This window comes from Acanthaster planci, linkage group LG09 (assembly GCF_054643075.1).
Source record: "Acanthaster planci isolate LZ-2023a linkage group LG09, COTS_SCS, whole genome shotgun sequence".
Classification (NCBI taxonomy): Eukaryota; Metazoa; Echinodermata; class Asteroidea; order Valvatida; family Acanthasteridae; genus Acanthaster; species Acanthaster planci.
In genome coordinates this window covers 21,134,527-21,148,280 of record NC_141785.1, presented here as the reverse complement: position 1 = coordinate 21,148,280, position 13,754 = coordinate 21,134,527, and the positions used below count along the sequence as shown (strand labels likewise).

General features: G+C 37.8%; 2 protein-coding genes across 3 annotated transcripts; one reads left to right on the top strand and one right to left on the bottom strand.

The window, feature by feature from the left end:
• Nucleotides 1-25: 25 nt before the first annotated feature.
• Nucleotides 26-3,835, top strand: asphd2 (aspartate beta-hydroxylase domain containing 2). 2 transcript variants are annotated; one of them, XR_015426306.1, is made up of 3 exons: nt 26-1,248; nt 1,502-2,617; nt 2,657-3,835. XR_015426306.1 is itself a non-coding variant. In XM_087140708.1 (2 exons), exons 1-2 carry the CDS (start codon nt 465-467, stop codon nt 1,720-1,722), a joined length of 1,005 nt encoding a protein of 334 aa, XP_086996834.1. In that variant the 5' UTR covers nt 26-464; the 3' UTR covers nt 1,723-3,835. The 2 variants fall into 2 exon arrangements, 1 of the variants encoding a protein (XP_086996834.1); XM_087140708.1 differs by having other exon boundaries at nt 1,502-3,835.
• On the bottom strand, nt 2,961-13,746 carry LOC110985406 (uncharacterized). The gene is made up of 10 exons (XM_087140707.1): nt 13,585-13,746; nt 12,148-12,234; nt 11,514-11,644; nt 11,192-11,262; nt 10,655-10,800; nt 9,939-10,104; nt 6,603-6,984; nt 6,073-6,174; nt 5,487-5,622; nt 2,961-4,493 (listed from the first exon to the last, which is right to left on the bottom strand). The coding sequence occupies exons 3-10, from the start codon at nt 11,581-11,583 to the stop codon at nt 4,358-4,360; spliced, it is 1,209 nt and encodes a 402-aa protein (XP_086996833.1). The 5' UTR covers nt 11,584-11,644; nt 12,148-12,234; nt 13,585-13,746; the 3' UTR covers nt 2,961-4,357.
• Between the last annotated feature and the right edge of the window lie 8 nt (nt 13,747-13,754).

Sequence of the window (13,754 nt, the reverse complement as noted above, 5' to 3'; positions counted from 1 at the left end):
AATGCTTTAAACAAAAGAGGGCGCCATTCTCAAAGATGGCGACGCCCATTGCCTCCTATAACTTATAAGTTTGCCTACGTAGTTTTTCTATGGACATTTTGTGTTGAAGATACCCTCTTTGCTGGTGGAATATTCAATTAGATGACTACGAACTTGAAAAGTTATCAATGCTCAGTTCAGGAGTTGAAACTGAATAATTGAAAGAGCCTCTAGGCCCCGGCCAAATGTTGTTACATGTCCTTTTACTAGTTCTGCTGCTGTCAGCTGTGACAGTAAAGGTTAGCTAGGCTCACATTCATCCTGTTTGTTCATTGCATTGCGAGACTAGGTATGGTCATGATGTACATGTAGATTTTACATATAAAGCTGCGTTACAACTGGCTTCTCCGTTTGGCCACCAGTTCTTTGTGTCATGTCTTGTGCAGATGAATGACTGCCTTTGATGGTGACTTCAATTTTCAGCCATGTTACAGGACATATTTTACAGCTATCGCCTCACACTGCTCTTTACAATTTGCTGTGGTCTTTTAATCACAGTGATTGTCCAGTGTTATTTGAGTTGGAGACAGAAAGGTATTGCACACAAGCAGAACACAACGAAAAGGCGAGAAAGTGCAAACTATGATGACTTCTCAAAGTGTGCTTCTTCAAACTGCGTTCGTTGTCAGAACTATGAAAGGTTGACATCCAACCTTTTGGAGCGATTTCTCAAATACATTTCTCAAATAAAGTGTGAAGAACAGGAAGCTCTAGTGCGACTTCAACTTTCTGTTGAGAATGATTTGAATATGTTAAAATCTGGCAGTAGCAGAGACAAATCTCAAAACATGCAGGGGTCAACTTCACTTCAGAATCCTAATGTTTTTGCTCTCCAAAGTCTGCCTGCAAAGCCATGGTATGACTATGAGGAATTCATTCCTGAAATATCGACGTTAGAAGCAGCACTGCCAGCCATCAAACAGGAATATAGAGAACTTCTCACTGAGCAAAATATCTCTGAGAATTTTGAAGGATGGCTTGAAAACAATGTACCAGAAGGACTGTGGAGTGTGTTCCACTTATTCAACCAGGGAAAAAGAATGGAAGATAACTGTTCCAAGTGTCCAAAGACAGTTGCAATTCTTGACAATCTTGAAGTGTTTATGAAGGACTGTGCTTTTGGGAATGCAATGTTTTCCGTGCTGGAGGCTGGCACGCATATTACAGAGCACTATGGTCCATGCAATGTGAGGATTCGTTGTCACCTTGGTGAGTAACTTGACTTCTAGAGATGGCATTGTTAGAAGCTGGGCACATATGGATTTGTGGGTGTCAAAAAGTTACATGTACATGTAGTTGGGTACATGTAATGGGGAAAAAATGCCTTTCAAACTCTGAGCCATTATATCCATAGTGTGATCTGGTCTTCATATTTTGGTTCAGGTTTAAAGTCCATTTTCCAAGCTGTATTTCCAATTCATTTATTTTCAGTTTGTTGCTTGTTTATTTGTATCCACCGCAGGTCTGCATATTCCAGCTAACTGTACTCTCACTGTAGCCCATCAATCTAGACAGTGGCATGAAGGCAAGTGTCTACTGTTTGATGATTCCTTCCTTCATGAAGCAAGGCATGATGGCAGAGATGACAAAGGACCCAGAGTGGTTCTCATGATTGATTTCTGGCATCCTGATGTGACACAAGCTGAGAGAAATGCCCTGTGTCATTTATTTCCATCACAATGAACGAGTATCTCCTAGTGTACGTTGTTGGGCTCTGATCCAGTGTCATACTTGTACCTACAGTCAGGGCAAAAGTTTACATACACCTGGTAGAACAAAACAGTTTTCCTTGAATTTCATAACTTCAGTCATTCTTACAACTCTTCTTTTCGTGAGTACAGACACGATGGGTCTTTATTTGTACATGGTGTAAGCGTCAAATAAAAACACCCAGAGACACATATATGATTAATATTTTTATTTACAAAAAAATCAAATTTACATACTTTAACCCTAATATCTAGTGCCACTTTCTGTATTTTTTCACATCTCATAGTTGCAGTGGACTCCTTTTTGAAGTGTTTTTTTAACAACAGCGAGGGGGTAGATGTAAATTTTCACAAAATGATTTTTCAGAAATATTAATATTTTGAACCCTAATAAATGTCTTTTTGAAAAGTATTTTCAATTGAAGTACACACTACGAACATTACGTTGAGATACGGTTTGCCTGACCTCATAGAGAAAAAGTTGGCCAAACTATTTCAAACGGGAAATTGAAGAAAACTGTTTCTACTACATGTACATGTAGTGTTTGTAAACTTTTTGCCCCAACTACATGTACATAAATATGTCACTCCTCTCCAATCCTCTCTACACCTGTGAATTGAATACACCCCATTGACAAAAAATGCACATTAATGCCTCATTAAGAATGACATTCACTGTGATGGTGAGCAACTCTTAGGGAAAACCTTGTAATTAACTGCTGTATTATTTCCAGAATGTGATTTTATTGTTAGCTCTGACCCCAATGGATTTTTTAATGAAAGTTGGGAGCCATGCTAATTGAAAAACAAAAGCTGAAATGAGAACCTTGAAGAAAGCAATGAAATCAAACAGAGCATTTGCATTGTAGGTGTATACGTGTAATGAAATCAGAGCATTTGCATTGCAGGTGTACGTGTACAGTATATACATGAAGGTATACATTTGTCTCTAAAATTCCAAGAGACCAGAGGCTCTCATCTTATTCTTTAAGAGCAGTAGGTTTTGAGATCTTTGTCAATGTTCTGGCCAGCTGATAAACTCTAACTTCCAAAGTCCAGGTTTAAAATTAAGATTTATTGAATGCCACAGAAAATCAAGGATCTTGTTCATTCAAAAAGGGATGTTGTGTGAGAAAGGATTGGATAGAAAGCTGTGCTAATGTACAAGTACCAAACAGAAAAGGTAAGATCATGAGTCTTTAAATAATTGACTGCTTTCTACACAGAGAGATGTTTATTTTATTAATGCAAACTGTTAACACTTTAATGTGTAGATGCATGTACATGTACCTTGTCATGGTAGTAATAATGTATTTATCCATGAAGGTTATCTCATCTTACAGGTGCCTCTTCGTTTTCCTTTCACAGCAGCTTTATTGGTTTTTTTTTAAATGTATGGTACATTTTTAAGGCACAATACTTTTTCAAACTCAGTACTTTTTGAAGCAATGATTATTGATATACACTATATACACTCTGGAATGAGAAAAGATACGCAGGGCTATAAATGCACAATGGTGTAAAAGAGTTGCAGAGATTTCTGTCAAAAAGAATCTCTCAAATCACTTTAAGATAAATATATGCAGAATGTATACATGTGTTCTTGTACCTACCCAGTGTTGATATAAGAATATACAGGTGTAGTTTTGATCTCTGTAAACAGAAATCTACAAGCAAATGAAAAATTGTCACTTTATTTTTCAAGAAATAAGATGTTGCAAACTGGTTCAGACACCTCGTAAAACCACTCTGACTACACTGTCACATCTTGTTCTTAAAATTTTATGTACATTGACGAATGAAAGTAGCTACATGTACAGAGCTATGTACATAAACTCCTATTACTATTGTTCTATTTATAGTCAGGTGGCACAGTTACACAATATGTACATGTATTCGAGGTGGTAAAATAAGAAACATAATGTGGTTTAACGTAAAATTATTCCTCCATGCGTATTCAAAGTTTTTCATGTGATGGTTCGGTTTCAAATCGTTAGAGAAACCTTACCAAACAAGAGAACAATAATTAAAAATTGATTTTGTATGGAAACACATGAATACATTACAAATAAAATACATTAAAATTACACCTGTCTTCCACTGATAGTCCAATTAGCAAATGGAAGTAGAGACCGATATACATGAACATATAAAGAAAGACTGTTGACTAACATGTAAAGGCACCTGTAGTACTTAGACTTTGTTGACAGCGATTTCCACAAGTAGCTACATGGATGTTGTCCATGATCAGCTGATCTACATAATCCCCAGATGGCTCTGTGCAATTGGTCAATTCTGTATGCAATCTCCAACTTTACTTCCCCTTTTGGAAACAATCTTCCATAACCCTAAATTAAGAAGGAATGGCTGATGGCTGAATTGAGCTATTATGCAAAGATCAATTAACTCCACAGGTTCAATCAATCTCACCCAAGTACATCTTTAAACAATCACGTCTAATATCTCTACATCAGGAACAGAAACACGTACACTTTACATACACCACAGCAGGTTCTTACATAATCTCAGATGGTTTACTTGCACTTTTGGATGTAGTTTTGGGAGCACATGGACCTTTATTCCTGTTTTTTTCAAGAAGCATGTCGCCTTTATTCAGTGGAGAGTTCCTTCATTTCTCTACTCAGTACCTCAGTCATCTTGATTGCCTCCCTAGCACGATCTGAGTTGATGAGACCAAGAGCTACCTCTGCTGCTTTCCTCACATGAGAAATAATTTCTGTTCTCCTGTAAATATGATTCACAAGATGAAGACAGGTCAAGGTTACGGGTGAAGACTAATTTATTGGGAGGGGTAATTGTTTTAAGAGGTGGGGGAAGGTAATGTGATTTCCGGAATCTTTGTTGTGTACCTACTCAAATTACTACCGCCTTCTGTCAGTCTCTCTCACTATTTATCATGGGGTAAATGTACGTGTATGCACTCTCCTTTGCTCCTGAACTAACCATGGAACCTCATTAGTTTAATTAATCTGCATGTGCCTCATGCACAGAACCTTTAACAAGTAGAACTGCAACCTAAAAGTATTGCTTTAATACACAAAACTCTCTCTGTAATTCCTTAATGTGGCTGTAAGGAGCTTTCAGTTTCAAGTGATACTCATCACTACAAAGTACAATTCCAACCCGAGGCCTCAAGCCCAAAGTGCATTAACCCTTCTACTGTTGATGCTGATGCCTGGTTCATATCATGGAGGAAGGACACATGAGGAGTTACAACTCTGGCATATCAAAGTGCTTGATGATCATTGCCGCCTGGTCAGAGGTCAGACGAACAATAGTAAACATTCCAAAAATGCCTGTCCTGCCTGCAACTTAGCTGGACAAGTGGGGCCAGTAATATTTGCGGAGTTTTCCTGGCAATTAACTGCAACTTGTCGCAGTGACCAGGAAATAGAAAAGTATCTTGTATTAGATTTACTTTTGCCGTCATGAATAATTTTTTTTTAAGATTTAGATACACTTTTCCATTATCCATGCAATGTTTGTAATTTTTTTTGTCACACCAAATCATTAAGCATTAAATTTGATGTTGTTTTCAGATCATTCCAAGCACCAACAATGGCATGAATATTCAACTTCTTATACTGCAGTACACGACGTTTTAAGGAGGCAGATTACCAGGGAAAAATTGCAGCGACGATCATGGGGTATGAACTTGAAGGATCAGAGAGTGTAAGAACTGACTGAATGTAAGAACACAGATTCTTAAGAACTCACCAGACATTAACAAGGTGTGGTACAGCCGACTCAATCTGCATATGACCAAGAGAAATACAGGCTGCCTCTCTCACTAACCGATCCTCGTCAGAGAGGAGTTTTATCATCCGTTGTGACACACGCCTACTCTTGATACCTGAAAGAAATCAATCAATTGCACCAATTCAACAGACCAAGGTTGATTCTGTTGAAAACTACCCGACGTATTTGACATCGAAGCAAAGATCAAACACTTGTTTTATGAATAAAATGAACATGTCTGCATATTGCAAAACCCACTTACATGTACCGCTACACGGGTGTCAATTTAGCGATAATCATTTTATCGATTGTTTAATGATCAACTCAGTCAGTGATTAGAAACTGGTGAACATTTTGTTCAAAACAATGATGCGAGTTAGTCATGTTAGTGTGATGGATCAATTCAACTGATAATACATGTACACTTCCAGCTTCATCAACTTGGCAACAAACGTGCTAAGCCTGAAAACTAGCAACAGTACTGCTTATCCAGCAACATAATCTCTAAGCTAGCGCTATCTGACGGTTATAAGCAAAGTAAGCGAGACGTTTATGATGGCTTTACCTGTTTTTCCGAGAGAAATAGCAGCAACGGCTCGTACATTTGCATCCTTCTCATCAGACAAGTCCAACAATGATGAAACAACGGCTTGAGTTTTAAACTGACCTATTTGATTAAGAAACAAGAAAAAAACTTCCTCAAATTGGCCTCTTTTGACAGTTGAATTTCAAAATAAGATGAAACCAACTGTTTTATCAATACTTTACTCATCATTTCATATGAAAGTTGTTGCTTGTGTGAAAAGGTGCTGTGTATGCAAGAGGCAAGGGTTGTAGAGTAAACTAGCATGAATCAACTCACACTTGGTTTTTCACCAATATGAAAGATGAAAAAGATGTTGACTAGTAACCAACTCATCAGGTGATCTGATCAATTTTTAGGGCAAGAAAGAAGAGAACTATTTATGCCCATGCACTTTAAATGCCACGGAATACTAGTGACCTAGGGGTGTTTCGGGAATCAAATCCTTTACATGTCAATTTAAGCTATTATTGCACTCCTAGCATAATACCTTCCATTCAGGGTTTTCTTACCTAACTTCTGAATAGCATCCAGGCGTACAGTGCTCTCCATGTTAAACACACCCCTCATTGCTATACAGCCCTTGGCATAGCTGATCAGCCGATTATAGAAACGATCAGGATCTCGTGGTTTATTTGGCTTGTGCCTGCAGAATGTCTCATACGTGTGCTTCGTCACAACCTTGCGTAGCAAAAGGACATCTCCGTACAGAAGATTGGTCAACCACTGGACTTTGTCTTCCGTGAATTGCTCCACCATCTGATCCTTGTACACTTCAAGGAATTTGTCTCGGAACTCTATCCATGGGACTTCAGAGGTATCACCAAATTTATCTTCCCAAAAATCCTTGCCCTCCCGGATGACCACAGCTGTGTTGGGTCTATCTTTCCATGCCTGAATATAAATGTGTCACAGTTTCATATCTTGTTAAAAGATTAAAATAATTAAACTAAAACAGGCATTATCAAACAATATCAGGACTGCTCATATTTGTTTCCTCTTAAAAGCAATCATTTGAACAGAGCTTACAGAATTATTATTTCTGGCTAAAAATCAGTCATTGAATTGCAGACAGAACACTAATACTTATATACAAACAATATAAATGTATAAGTGCAATGGTATGACTAATTTAATGAAGTAATAGAACATTCCATTCTGAGCTCTAAGTAATGCTGAATGGAACATTTGGCACGGCTGAGTGGAATGAAGTAACAGACGGAACATTCCATTCTAAGCTCTAAGTAATGCTGAATGGAACATTTGGCACGGCTGAGTGGAATGAAGTAATAGACGGAACATTCCATTCTGAGCTCTAAGTAATGCTGAATGGAATATTTGGCACGGCTGAGTGGAATGAAGTAACAGACGGAACATTCCATTCTGAGCTCTAAGTAATGCTGAATGGAGTGGAACATTTGGCACGGCTGAGTGGAATGAAGTCATTCATACCAATGTCAAATATTTGTTCTGTTTTATACAATGCCTGAATAAATTCTTTAAAAATCCCTACATCAAAAGAGAAGTTTATAACTGTTCAAGAACAAAGCATAAGGCTTTTCCGCATTTTGAATGTTTTTTATGAAAAAGAGAATAGGTCTTTAAAGAATGGACATTAAATGTCACAATATTTTCATCCATAACACTTCCCTTTCCATCAACCGGTATCTGCAAAGTTTCAATTCAATCGCACATGGACTCTGGGAGATATAGGGCTTTAAACATTGCACCTTCAATGTCACGTGACTTGCCATTTGATGAGGTCATTATCACATGGGGTCAATTTTCATCTATATCCCTTCCCTTTCTAGTTATCTGCAAAGTTTCAATCATGGGACATGTACTTCAGGAGATAGAGGGCTTTAAAGGGTGCACTTTTAATGTCACGTGACTTATCACTCCATGACGCCATCATGACATGAGGGCAATTTACGTCTACAATCCTTTTTTTCTAGTTACCTGCATCATTTCAACTGGATGGGATACGTACTTCAGGAGATATAGGGCTTTTAAGAGTGCACCTTTAATGTTATGTGACTTGGCACCTGATGAGGTCATCATCACATGCGAGCATTTTTCGTCTTTTTCCCTTCCCTTTCTAGTTATCTGCAAAGTTTCAACCCGATGGGACATGTACTTAAGAAGACATAGAGCTTTCAAGAGTGTACCTTTAAGGTCAGGTGACTTGGTACCTGATGACATCATCATCACATGTGGTCCATTTTCGTCTTTGTTACATCCCTTTCGAAATATGTGACAGGCCACAACAAAATGAGCTTAAACTTGGAATTTTCAAAAATTTAGATATTGTTATTTTTAAATCAGCAGAAAGAGAGCTTTCCAATGGTATGTACATGGAACACTTTGGGTAAAAGTATGAGGTGACAGTGTGGCATTATTCTGGCAGCTTTGCATCTTTATTTCTAACATTGTTTCAACATTTCTGACCGGGCACAAATAATGCTATCATCAAAATTGCTGAGAAAATGACATTTTTAAATATCTGATCCTGCTAACAAAATTGGAATTACATGTAAATAGAGGGTTACTCTTTCAAAATACTACAAAATGCCAAAATTGACCTCCACTTCAATATTTGACTGTGAACCCTCAAAACTGAAAAGAGCAGAATGTGACTTTATGCTCATTTTGTCATGCCAGGTCACATATGCAAAGTTTCAACCCAACTGGACGTGAACTTCAAGAGATAAAGGCCTCTGAAATTTACACCTTAAATGCCATGTCGCGTGACACGTGGTGAAGTCATGATGATGATTTTGTTCTTGGACCCTGTCTACCCTGAGGACCGAGTGTGGACCTAATACAATGTGTATGTATTGAGTCAGATCGAAAAAAGGGCCTTAGTCTTGCTAGTGAAAAACGTGTACAAATATATGGGAAAATATTAAATAGTTTCAATTCCACAACAAAACAGGTGATGAGGTCGTTATGATGTCATGTTTTTGAAGAGACCCTTGCTATAAAAAAGTTACTTAAGTGTGTAAAGTTTCATAGTCATATGACTTTGTTTAATGCTCAAAGAGGTGATGAGAAAAAGTGCGGGCAGACCAAGAAGAAAAAAAAATAATGCTAAAATAAAATTTAAAAAAAGTAAAAAAAAAAAAGCAGAAAAACAAAGCCTTTTCCGCACAGCGCACTATGTGGAAAAGCCAGCAAGAGGAGCTGTGGTCGCACAACATGTTGGCTAATTTAAAGAGCAACTCTGAAGAAAACATGTTTTCTCTGAGTTTATCTGCTCAAATAAGTATAGAAGTATCCAAATCAAATGCAGTGTCATTTGTCTTTAAGAGATCCACTACAACAAGCCAAAAAGGGCTTTTTATCTGTTCATGCCAAGCTGTGAATTCTGAATGTAGATTTGCGTCATTCGGAGAAAAAAGAGAAAATGAGGGGAACCCTCACCCTGTGTTCATAGTGGATAAACCCTTGTGCATGCCAAACAATGGCTACAAACAATGGCTACAGGCATTGTTTGATATGCACAAGGGTTTATCCACTATGAACACAGGGTGAGGGTTCCCCTTGTTTTCTCCGAATGACGCAGATCAAATCAGAGAAAACATATTTTCCTTAGAGGTGCTCTTTAATGACATGCGATCCATGGCCCACGGGGATTCGTTTAGGCTCTGTACAAGTGTACAGTGTATAAACTAATGCTGAATTCAGAAACAAGCTTCAACAGCAATAGTTACATGTACATCTACCATCAGCATATCACTTTGTACATGTATATGTCCAATGGGTGCAGGCCTAGACAGAGTTCTAGGCAGCTGAGTTTATTAAGATGCTACCTTGACTATTTCTGAGGTTAACCTATGACCTTTTACCTGTGGAGTTTCTTCATCTTCTTCCTGAGTCTCCTGTTCCTCTCCAGTTTCTTCATTTACCATAGCAACAGCTGAGCGGATGGAAGATAGCAACACTGGATAATTAGCTTCTTTTTGCTCATCGCTGTCAAAGAACATCCAATTCAGCTTGGCAACCATCAGCCTCCTGTGAAAGCAATATGATTTGTTACAAAATAACGACCTTTATAAAAACTAAGTTCCATTGTACATTTTAATTTGTAATTCCTTTGCATCCATAGCTCAGCCTGTTTCATACCTGTTACATTGTACATGTACATGTACATGTATATGGAGTCCATAATTTGAGAAGGAAGGCCACCTGGGCAGTGTACACTTCCTTGACTTGTCATGCACAAACAGTTAACTTCACCAACTTGTAGAATTCATTGTCTTTATCTGCACAACTTATCACATCTTTTCCTATGTTTAGGTTCCACATTTAGTCTGAACGAGTCTGAAAATGATACCGGTTAACTCTGATTCTCTAGAAATTTTAACCAGAGAGTTTTCTTATGCAATGCAAATACACCACTGAATTTGAACACAAGCGCACAACAATGGAATCTGGGCTCTGCTCTCATCTTCAATATCTTCCCAAACAAGAAGTTGGATTTTGGAGAAATCTGAAAAGTTTGGATAAAATTTTATAATGCCCCAAATGAAATGATAAAAAATCTAACGGGCTTGAGACTTACAGGGAGAATGAAAGGTTTGGCTCCAACTCTGCAAAAGTCTCCCTAGTAACAGGGAAGATAGGTGTATCAGTGATGTAAGCCAATGATACCTCATCATTACAGTGTTTATCTAGAGTGGAAGAAGAACTCATGATGATAACAACCACCTGTAGATGGGGATAAAAAAGACAGACTGACAACTTTAAAATTAAATCTTACTGTAATAATTCTACATTTGTAATTTAATCAAAAATTAACAATATCTCTGTCATTGTGATCTTTACTTATACTCAGTTGACAAAAATGAATATTTCCAGTACATGTAGTATGTATCTACATGTATGTACAACTGAGTATTAACAAAGTACACTAAGTAACTCTTTAACTCACTACTGTGATCAATTCATTGTACCTCAGTAATTACTGGGATATGGCAAATTATCCACAGCCAGTAACTACATCATGTATGGAATGTTTCAGATAACCTATCTTTTTCTTTCTCTTTTAATCAAATTACCATTGGTAATCCGATCAGGAAACTTTGGACTATTTACTGACCTTTGCATCAATCAATCCTTCTCCAGATGTTAACCCACTCCATACTGACAGTTTGTCAGATTCCAACCTTTCTGTAAGAGGAAAAAAGTAATAAAATTAGCAATGATGTCAATGTGAAAAAAATCAATACAATACTGAACCAAAGACAGAGAAGAAAGCAAAACAATACATCCAATACACTTTGAGTTTTACTTTTTGGGTTTAATCATTTATTTTTTTTCTTTCCGGCACATTTGATTCAATGCAATAAAAACAAATTGATTGATTAGCCATTTAAATGATGAAAAAATGATAAATTTGCAAGGGTTTAAGGAGATCTTACTTGCAAGATAGGCTTTGAAATCTTCATCCTCATTATTATAGATGAAATAAACATCACTAGAGTGAACCATGATGCTGTCTTCCTTAAGGTAGCTGTGTAGTATCAATCTTCTATTGCTAGTCACTGTGGAGCTGTTGAATTTACAATAAAATAAATAAAAACACAAATAACACTCCAGCTGCAATTTTACAACTGTAACTTTTTTGACATCACATTCATCCTCATGTCTTTTCACAAATGTTTTGACTTTGATGAGGTTATTTCATTCCAAGGCAAAACCAACTTTACTCTAGATGAGCTTGAACAATTTACTTTCAACAATTCAACCATGGTGCCATTTGTGTAAATTTCCTCATCATCCCGACATTCCACAATTTGTCCATTTCATCATCCCTCTAAATGCTCTAATTTCTCAAGGCTTGCCAAAATGACAAAACTGTAAAGGGAAATAAGAGAAAAAACTTTAATGTACATCCTCAATTTAACATGTACTGTACATACATGTACGCACTGTGCAGAGGGTTTAAATGATATTTCATTTGCCATAGTGGTATGCATGTCATAGACCAACTTGTAACTGAATCCAATAACAAGTAGAAAGTTCTGCAATGCCCTACCAGAAGAGAACCCTGACCTGCTCGTTTCACAAAACCACTTTGAACATCGACTGGGGAGCTTCAGTCCAGTTGCAAAGTCTCATTCAAGGTTAAAATGCCAAATCCTGGTTTGAAGCAGGGGAAAAATTCAGTTTTAAGGTCAATATGCAGGGTTGGCGTGTAGTTGAGCATTATCGATTGTGAAATGCTACATGTACAAACACGTACGGTTTCAACACCATGTCAATTCTGCATCAACCCCAAGACTTGTAAAAAGGCCTATTCTCACTGTGTACATGTATAGAGGCATCCTTCTCATCAGTAGAGAAAATTCTACCTCACCTTGTAAATTTTGCATTGAAAACAAGTCAAGTCTGTCTGTCTGTAATAACATGAAATTGTCTGAAGGACTGTTTCAAGGACACAAGCATTTCCATGTACAACCATATACATGTAACACTGGAGAATTGTGATAGCTAAATAAATGTACAGAACATTTCCCAGAGAGGCTGGAGAAGATTTCAAACTGGGCTCAAAGGGCATGTTGGGTGAATATGTTTGGTACTTTCAATAAAATGCATACACGTACGTACATGTGTGTTGTGCGTATTAAAGTACCCCCGGAACTGTGGGGTACCTTATTTAAATGCACGCACATTGCGTTAAATTTCCAATCAAAGGGACATAATTCCTACGATGGAAAAAGAAAATTAGAAAAAAAAAACTTGGGCTAATTTAATAAACACTGACAGAATGATTCCGTGTAGTTTAATGAAATACATGTACATGTACTGTACATGTAATTTGTTCACAATAATAACTTGTTTGGAAAGAGTTCCATATACCATTCTCCATGCATATACAGAGAACACTAATTTTCCCTTAAAATATTATAACAGCCATCAGAAAGTGAATAACATGCCCAAAAGAAGTGAAACTTTGCTGAGAAAATTCGGAAGCCAGATTATTGGGTTTCTTCAGACAAGTCTGATAAGTATACATGTACATGTATGTAGCCCAAGGATGGATCGGGAGTGAGAGTTAGTGCCACATGTGTTTTATTTCTCCATGGTGGGGCTAACATGTACATGTACAGTATGTACCGGTATATTCGTCCCGCCCGGTGGGCCTAGCCCCACACATAGGGCTGTGGTAGCCGGTATTTTCGTCCCGCCCGTCGGGCCTAGCCCCACATATAGGGCTGTGCTAGCTCTCTCTTACAATCTGTCTCTTATCTGTCGCCACCACAGCCCTACTTCAAGGCATGTCTTAGGGGGTGGTGGCGACAGATAAGAGCCACTACATCCCTACGTGTGGGGCTAAGTGAGCCGGCCATAAATACCATTCTATAAGTATAGTGCATGAGCCATGCAAATTTCAACGGCATCCCACCATTTTCAAATCGGCACCTTAACATTAGAGGAGCCGATCAAAAACACTTTCCCCGGCACATCAAGGTATAACTTCATACTCACAATCTTAGAGTCCACAATCTCACATTAGTTCATCTGATTTCAGCATAGAAAGTGGAACCCCGTTGATTTTGCTTATATCCCGAATTTACTGCAACTTGCTTGGTACCCCGTGTCACCGACTTATGAACGCGCGGCCCAACACAAGGAAAGATAAAGAAATCAAAGCCATG